Consider the following 15,705-nt stretch of genomic DNA (forward strand, 5'->3'; position numbering starts at 1 on the left):
GATATTGCGTTCGTCGGTGGTTTTGAAACACGGAAGAAAACTGATGATTCAAGGATTTGTCGTTTGTAGATTTAAAATAGAAGTAATCTAAGTATTGTTTTCTTTTCTTCGCAGCTTATATCAGTAGAAAAGAGCAGCAATTTTTGATATTTCGGCATCCGATTTAATATGAATATAATGTATCTAATGGAATTATTATGTCCGCCTTATTACTGGTAGAAATACTTCTCATTACCTACTTTTTGCTGATTCCCGACTGCTGATAACACGTCCCTTTTTAGCAGCCTTTATACGTATTACTTCATATATTATAATCTTTGCTCCCTCTACTTTTGTGTCCTCCGTAGTCGATCAGAGTATTTCTTCAGAAAAGATGCTTCGAGAATTGGTGGAAAGTACAAAAAGGCCAGGTTTTTCCAATACACAGACAGCACTTACAGCACTAAGGTGATTAGGCCCGATGATCAGAAATACATGGGCATACTCGGGCCGGTTATTGAAGCTGAGGTCGGTGATACAATTAAGGTCACTCTATCAAACAAGGTGTCCTTCCCCATCTCGTTTCTTCCTCATGCCCTCAGTTTTGACTACTCGGAGGAAATTGGAAATGGTGAGTTTATAATTGAAAACAAAACAAAAGAACAATATTCAAATGAAAGGTTTAACCTTACACTTTGACAAATTAAGTTGGTTTTTAGATATTCGAAATAACACACACACAAACACACGCAAGCAAACACACACACACACACACACACACACACACTATATATATATATATATATATATATATATATATATATATATATATATCTTTCACTTTTACTTACAAATTTTCCAGGAAGATAAGACGGGGATAAAATTTGATTTGACTGATTAAACGCCTTTTTACATTTATATATAATATTATCCATCACTATTATTCTCCATCTATTGAATATAAATTTATCTCAAGTTTCATATTCGTGACTAAAGTTTCAACTTTCCACCCTTATCTATCCCGATATAATACCGCTTAGAGACGCATTGGGTGATAAAATATAGTAAATTGAATATAAGTCATAATAAACATCATTTTTGGTTTTGATGACAGTGGCTGGTGCAATGAACAGCATGCGTGGCGTCGTGAGTCCCGGAAATAGACATACGTACACATTCAAAGTCCCTGGCAACCTTCTGGAGGAGAGTGGTGAAGATTGCCAAAACTACATTTACACATCAGGAGTCCATCCCACCAAAGACCACAATACAGGGCTTGTTGGACCCATTCTAGTTTGTCGTAAAGGTTACAGTCAACTCCAGGTATTGCAATCTTGTCCATGCAAGCAATGAAGTTATTGTAAAGGATATGTCTGAGTTTTAAATGAATTATTTTAAAAAATGTAAACTTTTACAATGCAATAACCTGTAATAGCGCTTAAAGTCCTTTACGATCCCAAATCAAAAGCAGCACTGGACATTATAATAGGACGAGACATGCAACCTGTAAGCGCCATGAAATCTCTTTTGACAGAAACAGTGATGTCGCAGTGGATGCAGACTTCACAACCTCACGCCATTCATCCCGGTCTCTGGCCTTTTCTAGAAGGCTTTTAATGTCCAGGCCTGTCCACTCTTTGATGGTGTCTGCCAGAGTTTCTTCTGTCTTTTGTACTACATTTCATTTAGTGTTCCCCATATATTAATTATTTGATTTGTAACACATATGATTAATCATATATTGACATTATACCGTTTTCATCTTGATTTTTTAAAAAATCAGCCGAAGCCCAAGAGTTTCTTTGTGTTTTTGTCAATGTTTGACGAGAATGAGTCGATGTTCCTGGAAGAAAACATTCAGCATTTTGTATCCCAACGTCCCTTGGGAGACAAGCCAGATGAAGGCTTCGTGGCGTCAAACATTATTTACAGTAAGTATGTCTTGCTTCTCGGCGTTTAATTAAAATACTCACAACAAATGCAGTGACTAGAAAAAGTACCAGAAGACAATAGAGAATAAAAACTTTGCGTCGATGGGAATTGAATCCACGACTAGACTGTTAGGGACCTCCAGTTGGCCATGCCTTATGCAGTTACAATTGGATCGTGGGATCGAATTCCCACCGGTGGAAAAGTTTTTATTCTCCAGTGTCTTCTGGACTTTTCTACTTACTTCATGACCTGTAATTATTATCAACTCAATTGCAAGCTCCACTCACTTTTCTGAACCAAAATACTCACCTGCTTTGCTCTCCAGATAAATTGTTACAACACACAAAATTACTTTAACAATTCATTGTGTTTTCTTTTTCGAGTTTCTCAATTTATTTTACATAGCAACATTGCATCACTTTTATGTTAAGTAAATTGGTTTCATCAAGTTGCCACTCAAGTGGCTACCTTATAATCTATCAATAAAATAGACATTTTGGATTCAATTACCTGTTTAAATTTCTCAATAGCAATCAATGGCAAGGCATTTGGAACTATTACTGGCCTATCTATGTGTTATGATGACAATGTCACGTGGTACGCAATGGCATTGGGCTCCAATGAGGACGTGCATTCTGTAGGATTCGATGGAAACACTTTCAGCACACAGGGCAAAAATAGGAACATTCAGGAATTGGTTGCTGGGACAACAGCTGCATTACACATGAAACCAGATAATAAAGGTTTGGAATCATTATCATCATCATCATCATCATCATCATCATCATCATCATCATCATCATCATCATCATCATCATCATTATCATCATCATCATCACCATCATCTTCATCATCATCATCATTCAGATAAAAAAAAACCCAATGAAAATAAAATAAACTTTTGTAGACAAAAATTAAAAGACAGTAGAAAGAAAGATGATCTTAAAGATAGTCGCCTTGGCCCCCATCGCTATTTTCAGAAAAGAGAATAGAAACCAAACATCGAGCAGTCTTATATTCATACATTTATTTATAAAAACTGTAATAGACAAATGCCTTAATACAATATATCTGTTTTCACAATTTTTAACCCTTATGTCACTCACTCAAATCCCTATTTACTTCACATAATATAATTCTAAATATCATCAATGTACAATGTTATACAATTGAACTTTTGTCCTATTTTCTAGGTTCTTGGCTAATTCAATCTATGACCTCCCAGCCTAAGAACAGAGGGGCTTACGGGCTGTATGAAGTCACCTACTGTAATAACATGCCCCACGTTGGTGTATATCCCAGAAACAGGGTGTATTATATCGCAGCAGAGGAAGTGGAGTGGGATTATGCCCCCTTGGAGCGGGCACTAATCACCGGCCATGATCTCAATGACCCACGAGAGTAAGCATTTCGGGTTTTTAATAGTTTCTGTCACATTCTGATTTTATTCCTCCGATTCAAACGGATATTGATTGCATTAAATATGAGCTCAGTTTTCAATGAAAATGATTCAAATATTATAATTGATCTAGTTGGAATAATATACGTATTCAGTTTTCAACCATTCTTGTAGTAGCCACATTTTTTGTTGTCTTCCTCTCCTCCTTTGACCTTCGATTGTTTCGTGCATCACTGTCTTACATAAACTATTATTACGAATGTAAGATGTGTAGTAGGGTGCATCTCGATAAAAGAGTGAGATAACCAAGGCGCCAGGTGCAGTGTACCACAGCAAAGTGAGCAATAGGGGCTAATGAGTTAATATGAATATCAAGACCATACTCCAAATATTGATTCATTTCATATACTTTTAGGTTGTATTGTAACTAATGCGGTTAATATCGACTATTTGTAAGTGGTTGACGATATTCTTTTCGTATGTGTTTACACAACACACTTTAAAAATCTACTAAAATTGTTGGAACGGCTGGCGAACCTTCGTTTATTTTTGAAAATTTGGTATTTTCAGCGAAGGAAACATTTTTGTTCGAGACGACGAGGACTTTATTGGTGACGTATACAGGAAGGCGGTGTTTCGGGAATATACAGACTCCAGCTTTACAGTCCAAAAAAAGAGGGATGTCCATGAAAAACATATGGACATTCTAGGGCCTGCTATAAGGTAATCTATGTAAAAATTTTATCATTCAGAGCCATTAGAGCCATAGAGCCGGAATAAATCCCGGTTTCAATAGCGTGAAACGGAGAATAGCAATTGCCTATTCAAATTTTGTAGGATGCTAGTCTATCGCAAAATACTTTCCACCAGATCTAACATAACCAGCTACCCAATCATTATTGGGTGGACAAGGATGGGGAGATGATTGGAAAATAAATCTGAACTTTGCCGTGATCATCTCGACCCCTTTATGTGTGAAGCTTGCGCTCTATCAACTCCCCCATCGAGACCCCCCCCCCCCCCCCCCCCCCCCCAGACAACTTTATATGTTGCGACAATCTTGTTTTTTGGTGGGTTAAACCAGATGAAGAGCATTGTAATTTAATTCAATGTGATATAATGTTAAAAGTGTTTGTGTTTTAAAGTTTACCAAACTATGTTTACCCGCCATAATGGAAGCATATGACTTTTTAATTTAAACTTTAAATTCAATTTTCAAGCGATACCGCTGGATCTGGCAAAGTCCAGTTCTTCCATAATCTGGAAAAAACATTTATTTAGATTTTGGCCAGAAGACTCATCCTTCAACTAGCAATCGATTAAAATGACCCTCATCTTGGCAAACATTACCAAACTTGGTGCCGAATGGTCACTTTGATCGCTCGATATCTAAAACGAATTTTCTGGCCAAAAAAATTAATCGTATTTTTCCAATTGTGTCAGAACTCCAACTTATTTTCATTATTTTTATTATTATCATTATCAGCAGCAGCAGCAGTACATTCATTGTCGTCGTCGTCGTCATCATCATCATCATCATCATCATCATCATCGTAACCATCATCATCAACATCATCATCATCATAATCATCATCAGCCAGAAACATCTTCCTCTTCCTCCTCCTCCTCTCCCATCCTCCTTCTCTTCCACCTACTCCTCCTCATCATCATCATAATCGTTATCATCATCCTGTAAACTTTTTGTCTAATTCATTTCCATTGTGTAATATTGACAAATGACTTGTTTAATTAAATCTTGACGTTCATTTAACTGTAATATTATTTTTGTCGTTCCAGAGCAGAGGTGCACGATAAAATCACAATACATTTTTGGAACAAGGCATCAAGGTCTTACTCAATGCATCCACACGGACTGAAATATAGGTGTGCATGATGAACATTATGCTGATGATAATAATAATGATAATGATGATGATGATAATATGAATAATAATAATATAATAATAATAATAATAATAATAATAATAATAGTAATAATAATAATAATAATAATAATAATAAAAATAATAATAATAATAATAATAATAATAATAATAATAATAATAATAGTAATAATAATAATAATAATAATAATAATAATAATAATAATAATAATAATAATAATAATAATAATAATAATAATGATAATGGTAATAATGATGGTAATAATAATAATAATAATAATAATAATAATAATAATAATATAATAATAACTATAATAATAATAATAATAATAATAATAATAATAATAATATTAATAATAATAATAATAATAATAATAATAATAATAAAATAATAATAATATAATAATAATAATAATAATAATAATAATAATAATAATAATAATAATAATAATATAATAATAAAAATAATAATAATAATAATAATGGTAAGAGATTGTTTTTCATAAACAAATCCATTCAACATTCATGAAAAGTCTCTTGCAGTGAGTGGAATGCCACTTAATTTGTGACTAGTCGATCCAGCTGTGGTTGGTGCAAAATTGAATCCTTTGTATTGGCTACATACTCACATTTTCTCACGATACTCGTGTGTATAATAAGTACCTGGTAGGGAAACGAATTGTTTCTGTCAGAAAAAAACGGGATAGATATTAACAAACAGATGCCATGTCTTGTCCTGCTTGTCAACGGTTGCTATTGACTTGGGATTCATTGTAAAGCGTTACTTAAAGTTACATATAATTGGTGTCTTCACCGGACTCAATCATCTTTGCCTGCATTTCTTCCCCACTTCCAGTTAACTTGGTTTTGGCTTTGAAGTTATCGTATAAGATTTCTTGGTCTGATCAAAATTTATCAAGACGGTTTTAAAAGTAGGTACCTACTTATGAAATTTTGATTTACACAGATTTTGTAGACTATTCCATACGTTGGCGACTCTTTCCTAGGGCAAATGGGTATTTTCTCAGTGATGTTTTGGAATTCTGGTGGTATTTCCTGTTGTTGGAGTAACATCAGTTGACCTCAGAATAAATTCACGTTTTTTTTTGTCATATACTCCCGTCAGTATTTTGTACGTATTAAGCACATTGAGTGGGTATTTTGCTTTAACTCTCTCCTTACCAGCCATTTTCAGGATTTTCCCCCAAAACTTCACACCCAACTAACACAAAATATATTTTTATCACTCAAACACAATAGCAGTAAGTTCTAGCGATAAATAATTTCTTTAGTAAAACATGCTCCACAACACACTGTTCATTTTCTTTAAATGTTATGATGTACAAGAGAAATTTGAATAAGAAAATGTTGGTTGCATCGTAACGAATGTGACGATTTTCCTATAGTTGGTAAGGAGAAGGTTAAACAGGCTAATGTGTCTTAGCTTGACATTTTGTACGGACTTTCCTGGTGGTTACGTTGTCCCGTATGAAATCTCTCTCTAATATAATTTTAAAACATATATATATATATATATATATATATATATATATATATATATATATATATATATATATATATATTATAATATTTCAGTCACAAGGACTCTGGTAAGACTTACAAGACGGACAAGGCGGAAGTGACCCCAGGAGCGACTAGGGAGTACACGTGGTATGTGCCGCCTCGTTCTGGTCCGGGTGCCAATGACCCGGATTGTATATCTTGGATGTATTACTCTGCCGTAGACCAAGTCAAAGACGTACTCTCTGGTTTGGTTGGGCCAGTTGTAATTTGCAGGTACACACACACACACACGCACACACATACACACACACACACACACACACACATATATATATATATATATATATGTATATATATATATATATATATATATATATATATATATATATATATATATATATATATATATATATATGCCCTAGTGGCATGAAACAGTTCTGTAAAAGTTAACAATAAGTCTGTTATATACATATATATATATATATATATATATATATATATATATATATATATATATATATAACCTTAGCTGCTATATTCATTTTTTTACCCTTTCGTGGTATTAATTTCAAGTAATCTAGGATTTAAAATTATTTTTTGTTAATAGCCAATCACACCAAATCACCTTCTATCTACTCTTCTTTCTCATTAATAAACAAATATTACACACCGCATAGATATTATTATATTTATCCTTCTCTTTCAATACTAATATAGGTCTTTATGAAAGACGACATTACTAAATCATTATACCCGTGAAAGACGACAAGAAATTTGATAATACAGTGAGAGAGCTTTTTCATCTTGAGACCAATACGAATTCTCACCAGATCGCATCAGGTCAATCTAAAATAGATGAAAGGTTTGAAAAATGTTCTCTTTCAAAGTATCACTGTGAACACCGGTTCTTTTATAATACATTGGTTGACTTGTAGCAGTGTAAAGAGAGACTAAGGTTGTATCTACATGGACAAAGCCCTCTAAAGATAATCATCGCCTGAGCCATACTTAGAAAATTTGCATTACGGTATTGTTAGAGAAATGATAAAATATTACCAGGTCTTGCTTTATAGATGTAGCTATTTATTGTTTAAGACTTCACAACGTTATAAACAAGTTTACACAATCGTATTGTAATCAAATCTTGTATTATGAAACACAGACAAGGCATTCTCGATGATCAAGGAAAGAGGAAGAGCAAGGAGCCGGAGTTCTTTATCCTTATGTCTATATTCAATGAGAATTTGAGTTGGTATATACAGCAAAACGTTATAAAATATGCAACAAACAGACTCGGGACTGATTATCGGTGAGTGATCAAATTCCTACATTAACTGCATTCTGTAAACGAATTTCCATTTTTTTAAATGAATAAAGTATATATTATTATTATTATTATTATTATTATTATTATTATTATTATTATTATTATTATTATTGTTATTATTATTATTATTATTATTATTATTATTATTATATTATTATTATTATTATTATTATTATTATTATTATTATTATTATTATTATTATTATTATTATTATTATTATTATTATATTATTATTATTATTATATTATTATTATTATTATTATTATTATTATTAATATTATTTATTTATTTTTTAAAATTATTTTTTTAAATTTATTTATTTATTATTATTATTATTATTATTATTATTATTATTATTATTATTATTATTATTATTATTATTATTATTATTATTATTATTATTATTATTATTATTATTATTATTATCATTATTATTATTATTATTATTATTATTATTATTATTATTATTATTATTATTATTATTATTATTATTATTATTATTATTCAAGATGGCATGATATTTACTTTTAAAATTTTAATAGAGCATCCTTTAAATACTTTTTGTTAATGAAGATTTGAGTTGGTACACACAGCAAACCGTTATGAAGCATGCAACAAACTTGAGCTTGAGCTTGAAATTTTATATAGCGCAATATCCACTAAACGTGCTCAAAGCGCTTTACAGGGGGGTTCCTGACCAACAGCAACACGTAACATGTAGAACGAGACATGACGCCTGATAGGTGATATTAAATTTTTCGGACAGAGACAACGCTGTTAATGGCCAGGTACTCATTTTACACCTGAGTACGGTGAGAGCAGAGAGCCTTTTCCAAGGACTCAACTATGCGCCGAGCAAGGCTCGAACTCAGGACCTTCCTATCCAAAAGCGAGTGTCATATCACAAGACCACATAGCCGCACGACCAGAATATGTACTCATTTTGGAGCGAGTAATCAAATTCTTACATTAACTGGATTAAAGATAACGTGTTCTATTAAAAAAAATTCTTAATGGTGTATCCTTTGAATACTTCTTGTTCATGGGAATTTGAGTTGTTACATACGGCAAAACATTTTAAAGTATGCAGCAAACAAAATAGGAACTGGCTATGGGTGAGTGATTAACTTCCTACAATAAATGCATTAAAGATATTTGATATTTCTATCAAAAAAGCTTAATGGAGAATCCTTTAGATACTTCTTGTTTTATCGTTCTCTCTTTGTGCCTTTTTCTCATCTAATATATCTTTTGTTTTTCTTCAACTATATTGATCTGATGAGAGGTGTCACGAAAAAACCCCAAAAAAAGTTTACCTGACCTGAGCCAAAAGCTTATTATTTTCTACAATGTCGTTCAAAATCCATTGAACAATGTAAACAATAAACAGATAATGCTAGCTTGAGTTATGAATTTATTTATTACAAAACGACCAGCAAAATCGCTTATTAAGGCTATAACAACAAAAAATGAGACCTAAATTAAGTATTTTGTGAATTTTATCATTATTCCATTTTTTCATCTTTGTTTTAAAAGATGAAAGCTTAAAAAACAAATTTTGCTGTTGATGTTTAGCAATTTAAAAGCTCTAACTTGACTTTGTTAAAAAATTAATAACAGATGGCTTAAGCACGGTGGCTGAGTGGTGAAGGCGCTGTGTTCTTCGATAAATCAATCTATTTTGTTTTGACAGCAATAATATCTTATTTGATTATCTGTATTCGGTAGGAATTTACATGCAGATAAAGCTTCAAACCATCACTCGCACCTGAGCTCTGCTTTCAAAATATTATTTGTTTCCTTTTGCACAAAATTTCACAACAATGTTTAATTGCTTAGTAGTTGAGGTATGAATTATTAGATCTTCCTTAAAAATAGTCCCGTATGACAAACCTTCCCGTAAGATAGAATCATTTTGTCATTTAAAAAAAAATACCCCCCCCCCCCACCCACAACTTCCAGTTCAGATCCTGATTTTGATGAGAGCAACAAAATGCATTCCATCAATGGCCGACTGTACGGCAATAATCCTGACTTGGTGATGGAACACAATATCACTGTCCATTGGTATTTCATGGTTATGGGAAGTAAGGTAAGGCATAATGTAATATTATATACTGTGATTTTAGGCTAAAGATTGGTATAGGGTTGCGCTAGACAAATATATTTTTTTGTGGTGTTAAACGGGCAATACTTATTCCTTCTAACCTTAGGATAGTATGCTTGTCAATCGCAAAGTTCTTTATGCTAGATCTAACAGAACACCATCCGTTGGTATTTCGTGTTATGGGAAGTAAGGAAAGACATATAATATATAGTTTGAATATGGGAATACCATATAAAGGATGGCACCAGAAAAAACATTGGTTTTTATGTAGCTTTAACGGGAATTTTATTTTTTTGCCCTCTTACCTTCGGATAAATTACACGTCAATCGCAAATTTCTTTCTGTCCGATCAAACAGAAATGGTTAAATAACAAATGTTGGATGGATAGAGAGATCAGAGTAATTTAGATAGAATTTATCAAACGCAGTTCCCTTGCATTGTCACTACGGTGTTGGTGCTATTGAGAAAAAAAGAAGAAAATGACAACAAGAAAATGACCAAACAATAAGGCTACTACGAGAGAAGTTTGTGTAAAACAGTTCTCTCTCCCCCCCCCCTCTCGCTCTCTCTCTCTCTCTATCTCTCTCTCTCCCTCTCCCTCTCTCTATCTCTCTCTTTCTCTTCTCTCTCTCTCTCTCTCTCTCTCTCTCTCTCTCTCTCTCTCCCTCTCTTTCTCGTGTGTGTGTCTCCATAGTAGAGGGAGGAATCAACTTAATCAGACAACGCCCACCAAAGATTATATTTTCACTGTAATTTTTCCTTCATCTTTTCCTTCATAAATCTTTTCAAAATTTAATAATTTTTCTTAGATTGATACGATTTGACCCCAGAGTTTAGTAGCATCAAGTGAAAATCGCTTTCTAACTTCATAACGTTGCTCGACACTGATAAAAGAGAAACCTTTTTTTAAAATTTGGTCAAAAAATTGCTACATATTTCAATAGGTGACTCCCAACATCTCAAGATCTAGTCCTTTTGACAAAATCAGACATCATCTTAATCGATCTGTAAACAAGTATAAAGTTTAAGTTTTCTTGCCAAATTTCCCCAAAATTGTTTAATTGGTGCGAGACAGTGTTATTTTTCATCCATTTATCTATCTATCTATCTATCTATCTATCTATCTATCTATCTATCTATCTATCTATCTATCTATCTATCTATCTATCTATCTATCTATCTATCTATCTATCTATCTATCTATCCATCTATCTATCCATCTATCTATCTATCTATCTATCTATCTATCTATCTATCTTTCCATTCGTTTATTTGCGGCTGTGGCTTTGTGGTAAGGCACTTGCCTTCGGATCTGAAGGACCTGGGTTGAGTTCCGCTCTGAGCAGCGTATAGTCAAAACCGTGGAAAGGCCCTTAAGTCACATTCTCTAACCGTACTCAGGAGTAAAATGAATACATGGCCTTTAACAGCTCTGCTTTTGTCGAAAAAAAAATCACCTAATATACGTCATGTCTCGTCCTACATTTTCAGTGTTGCTCTTGGGTAAAAACCCTTGTAAAGCGCTTTGAGCAAGTTTAGTAGATACTGTTCTATATAAGTGCTTAATGCCAAGTTTAAAAAATGACTATTTATTCTAGTGGTTTGACACTCGCTTTCGGATAGGAAGGTCCTGGGTTCGAGTCTCGCTCGGCGCATAGTTGAGTCCTTTTTACTCACATTCTCTCACCGTACTCAGGTGTAAAATGAGTACCTGGCAGTCAACAGCGTTGTCTCGAAAAAAATTGTAATATCGCCTAACAGGCGTCATGTCTCGTTCTACATGTTACGTTTTGCTGTTGGTCTGGGACCCTTTGTAAGGTGCTTTGAGCACATTTAGTGGATATTGCGCTATATAAAAGCTCTAGTTTTTTTCGGTTTTTGTTTGTTTGTTTGTTTTTGATAAAATAGCCCAAATATGTTCCACAGAATGATCTTCACACCATTCACACCCACGGACACACTTTCCTCCATAGTAGCAACGGTCATCGAGATGACGTTTTGTCTCTGTTCCCTGGAATGGCCGAAGTGGTGGACATGAAAACTGACAACCCTGGAACTTGGCTCCTACACTGTCATGTTCTTGATCACATATCCGCTGGAATGGAGACAACCTACACTGTGCTAAAACCAGGTAATGATAATGGTGATAATAATAATAATAATAATAATAATAATAATAATAATAATAATAATAATAATAATAATAATAATAATAAAATAATAGTAATAAATAATAATAATAATAATAATAATAATAATAATAATAATAATAATAATAATAATAATAATAATGATAATAATAATAATAATAATAATAATAATAATAATAATAATAATAATAATAATAATAATAATAATAATAATAATAATAATAATAATAATAATAATAATAAAAGTTACTAATACTAATATAGGGCTCAACTTTCACTTGTATGAGTTTAAACATTTTTTGATAAACGTGTTTTCGATTGAATTTAAAAATCAACTTGATCGGATCGAATGTTTATTGAACGATTTGTGATTACTAGATATCTATGTAAAAATAAAATTCATATAATTCTATAATAATTTATAGAGCGCATTTTAATGGCTTTACAATGATCAATGCGCTTAACAGCGCTGAATAGATTCCCCGTAAGGCCTAATGGTACTAGATTTCCATATCATCAAGCACACATTGCCCGATACGTTACCTCTTTTACATTAGCAATTTGTCTTATTACCTGTATCTATCAGGTCCAACAGGTCTTGATTCACACTTGTCTGTTAAGTTCATGACCAAAGAGACAAATCTATATTTAACAATAATGCTATATTTTATTGTACGTATAGTACTTATTTTAATATCTCTTTCGAATAAAGCTACAACATGCTATAAATATGGGTTTCCCGATAGCTCAGATGGTAGAGCACTCGCTGCACACGCAAAAGGACCGATGTTGATTCCGGTTGAAGTCCAAATTTTTTCTGACACCCCTGTCCACCCAGCAATACTTTGGTAGCTGGGGCAGTTAGGTCTGGCAGAAAGTATTTTACAATAGACTAGATTCCTATCCAAAATGGTTGCTAGCAATTGCTATCCTCCGTTTCACGCTACAGAAAACTGGATTAACTCTGGCTCCTAATGGCTCTGAAGACTACTTTTTATGTTATAAATATGGCTTTACTGAAACTACAGTACATGAGCAAATGATCCTCTACTTTGTTATATTATTAACATTATCCGTCTGTATTCAGTTGATAAATGAGAATTCGAGATCCAAATTTTGCAATCTTCGCCTGTACTCTATAATATGGTTAAAGATAATGTGGTCACTGATCTTAACTTATTTACACGAATTTATACTTCATACTCACTATACAAATCAATTCACACATTTTATTACTTTCACATTATACATACTTATACCACCTAGTTATTTGCTTACTTATTATCATGTCTGTTCAACACGTCCGTACAAAAAAATTCCTTTGGATGAATAAAGTATTATTATTATAATAATTATTATAATAATTATTATAATAATTATTATAATAATTATTATAATGATTATTATAATAATAGTAATAATAATAATAATAATAATAATAATAATAATAATAATAATAATAATAATAATAATAATAATAATAATTATTATTATTATTATTATTATTATTATTATTATATACTGAATTATCCGTACATTGAAAATTACTTCATATTTATTCTTTTTTTGTATATTCCAGGAGAGAATGTCCCACCTGAAGGTTCTTTTGCCAATACTATTATAGGATGAAATCGTGAACACAATACAGTCCAAGAAACGACTCTGGCATAAAAGACGTGTAGAAAAATGCTTAGACGTGTATTTAGAAACATGAATTTGAAGTAGTATCGGTTCTTTAGTCCAATGAAAATGTTGCTGCTTGAAGCCAAAGAAAAAGAAAAGAAAAAGAAATAAATAAAAAATAACAATAGCCAAATGAAATGGAACGCTTCAGAGGTTTCCCCTTTGTCAACAAAAGACAATGACTGAAACACCAAAGCGAATAAGAAATGAGAAAGTGACCCTGTTACGGTCTCATTGGTTTTTAGTGTTTCAATTATCGTTGTTAGTGTTTCAATTATCGTTGTTTTGTTGACAAAAGCAAAAAAAAAAAAAAAAAAAACCGCAAGGTCCACATTATCTTTTTATTTTTTGAATTAAATTAAAGCTTTCCTTCCATTTGGTTAATGTTATATTGATTTATTTTGGTCAATGGAATTATGGAACTGAATAAAACGTTATTTTGTAGGGTGAAAAGGATTATTTAACTGCTCGCTACCATTTGTATACACGCTAGTCTAGCAAATTAGTCTCTATCATATCTAGAATAGACCAATCAAACGCTGTTCCTATTTCGTTGCGAGAAGTCCAGCTTGATTACTTTAGTTTCTTATTATAGCATTTACGCAACTGTGAAATATGAATACTATAACGTACTTAAAAGCAATACGTTTCGACAAATGCATTAAAAAAAAGTGGGACCACTAGTATAACATAAGGGAGGAACCTGAGTTAAAGTGTTGGAGGGAAATGTACATTATTGCTGTGCCATATTATTATATGTCGTATAATTATTAGAACATTTGATCTGTCTGAGATATGTTTGTGTTTTTCTTTTGTTGTTTTTTTTCTTTTGCGTGTGGATGGCTTACATCTCTTTATACTGTGGCAGCTGGCAATGATGTGGCGTCGTATAAAGAATGTCACTTTCAATTTTGTTTCTCCTCGTTTTCCTATGACCAACGATCATTGTCATATGCGAATTTTTTAGCCTGCTCCTTTGGATTTTATAATTCAATTTATTTCAAAGTTCATAACACTTAATGATAGAATGATAGGGAAACACACACACACACACACACACACACACATATATATATATATATATATATATATATATATATATAGTCAAAAACAAAGTTGTAGTTTTCTCAAGTGTTTAAATAAAACAAATAAACTTCTTTTTCGTGGCAAAAGAGAACTTTTTAAAAAATTAATCACAATTTGAGACCTTTTGGGGAGTTGAGGATCTGTCGATCAAGCTTGATGTGAAAGTTTTCTCGAAAAAAATAAAAATATAATATATTTGATACAACTTGACTCTTATTCTCCTCTGCTTACATTGTAACTAAAATGTTAATGGTGAATTAGACATTTTATTTATTACCTAATCATGAATGTTTTGAAAACATGATCTGACAATGTATGATGCTACAGCTTTTATAACATTTTTATTTCACAAAGAGCAAATTGCCTGTTATCCTGGTACCAAATCCATTGGGCATTGTATATTGTCAAGTACTCATTCAAGCCTAGCTGGTGATTCTATTTATATAAATATCATTAACCATTGACAAAAAAGGAAACCAAGTTTTCTCTCATTGCCAAACATAATTAATAATAGTTTTACTTTTGCTGAGATTCGACTATTGTCGAGACAGATCACAGCATCGACGTGTACTTATATGCAGGTCTGATAACTTAAATTGTTATGGGCTGATA

General features: G+C 32.2%; 1 protein-coding gene across 3 annotated transcripts in view; it reads left to right on the forward strand.

The window, feature by feature from the left end:
* Nucleotides 1-14,145, forward strand: part of LOC144964913 (ferroxidase HEPHL1-like) — a 27,313-nt gene extending 13,168 nt beyond the window's left edge. For all 3 annotated transcript variants that reach the window (XM_078899693.1, XM_078899695.1, XM_078899694.1), the window contains exons 9-20: nucleotides 348-610; nucleotides 1,094-1,302; nucleotides 1,763-1,910; nucleotides 2,442-2,654; nucleotides 3,105-3,312; nucleotides 3,881-4,033; nucleotides 5,108-5,194; nucleotides 6,811-7,011; nucleotides 7,901-8,047; nucleotides 10,029-10,158; nucleotides 12,101-12,305; nucleotides 13,904-14,145. In XM_078899693.1, coding sequence (XP_078755819.1) covers nucleotides 348-610; nucleotides 1,094-1,302; nucleotides 1,763-1,910; nucleotides 2,442-2,654; nucleotides 3,105-3,312; nucleotides 3,881-4,033; nucleotides 5,108-5,194; nucleotides 6,811-7,011; nucleotides 7,901-8,047; nucleotides 10,029-10,158; nucleotides 12,101-12,305; nucleotides 13,904-13,953 — 2,014 coding nt within the window. In that variant the 3' untranslated portion in view covers nucleotides 13,954-14,145. The remainder of the gene's footprint in view (nucleotides 1-347; nucleotides 611-1,093; nucleotides 1,303-1,762; nucleotides 1,911-2,441; nucleotides 2,655-3,104; nucleotides 3,313-3,880; nucleotides 4,034-5,107; nucleotides 5,195-6,810; nucleotides 7,012-7,900; nucleotides 8,048-10,028; nucleotides 10,159-12,100; nucleotides 12,306-13,903) is intronic.
* The last annotated feature ends 1,560 nt before the right edge of the window (nucleotides 14,146-15,705 follow it).

Source organism: Berghia stephanieae, chromosome 2 (assembly GCF_034508935.2).
Source record: "Berghia stephanieae isolate SIO BIC M18660-M18661 chromosome 2, UCSD_Bste_1.3, whole genome shotgun sequence".
NCBI lineage: Eukaryota > Metazoa > Mollusca > Gastropoda > Nudibranchia > Aeolidiidae > Berghia > Berghia stephanieae.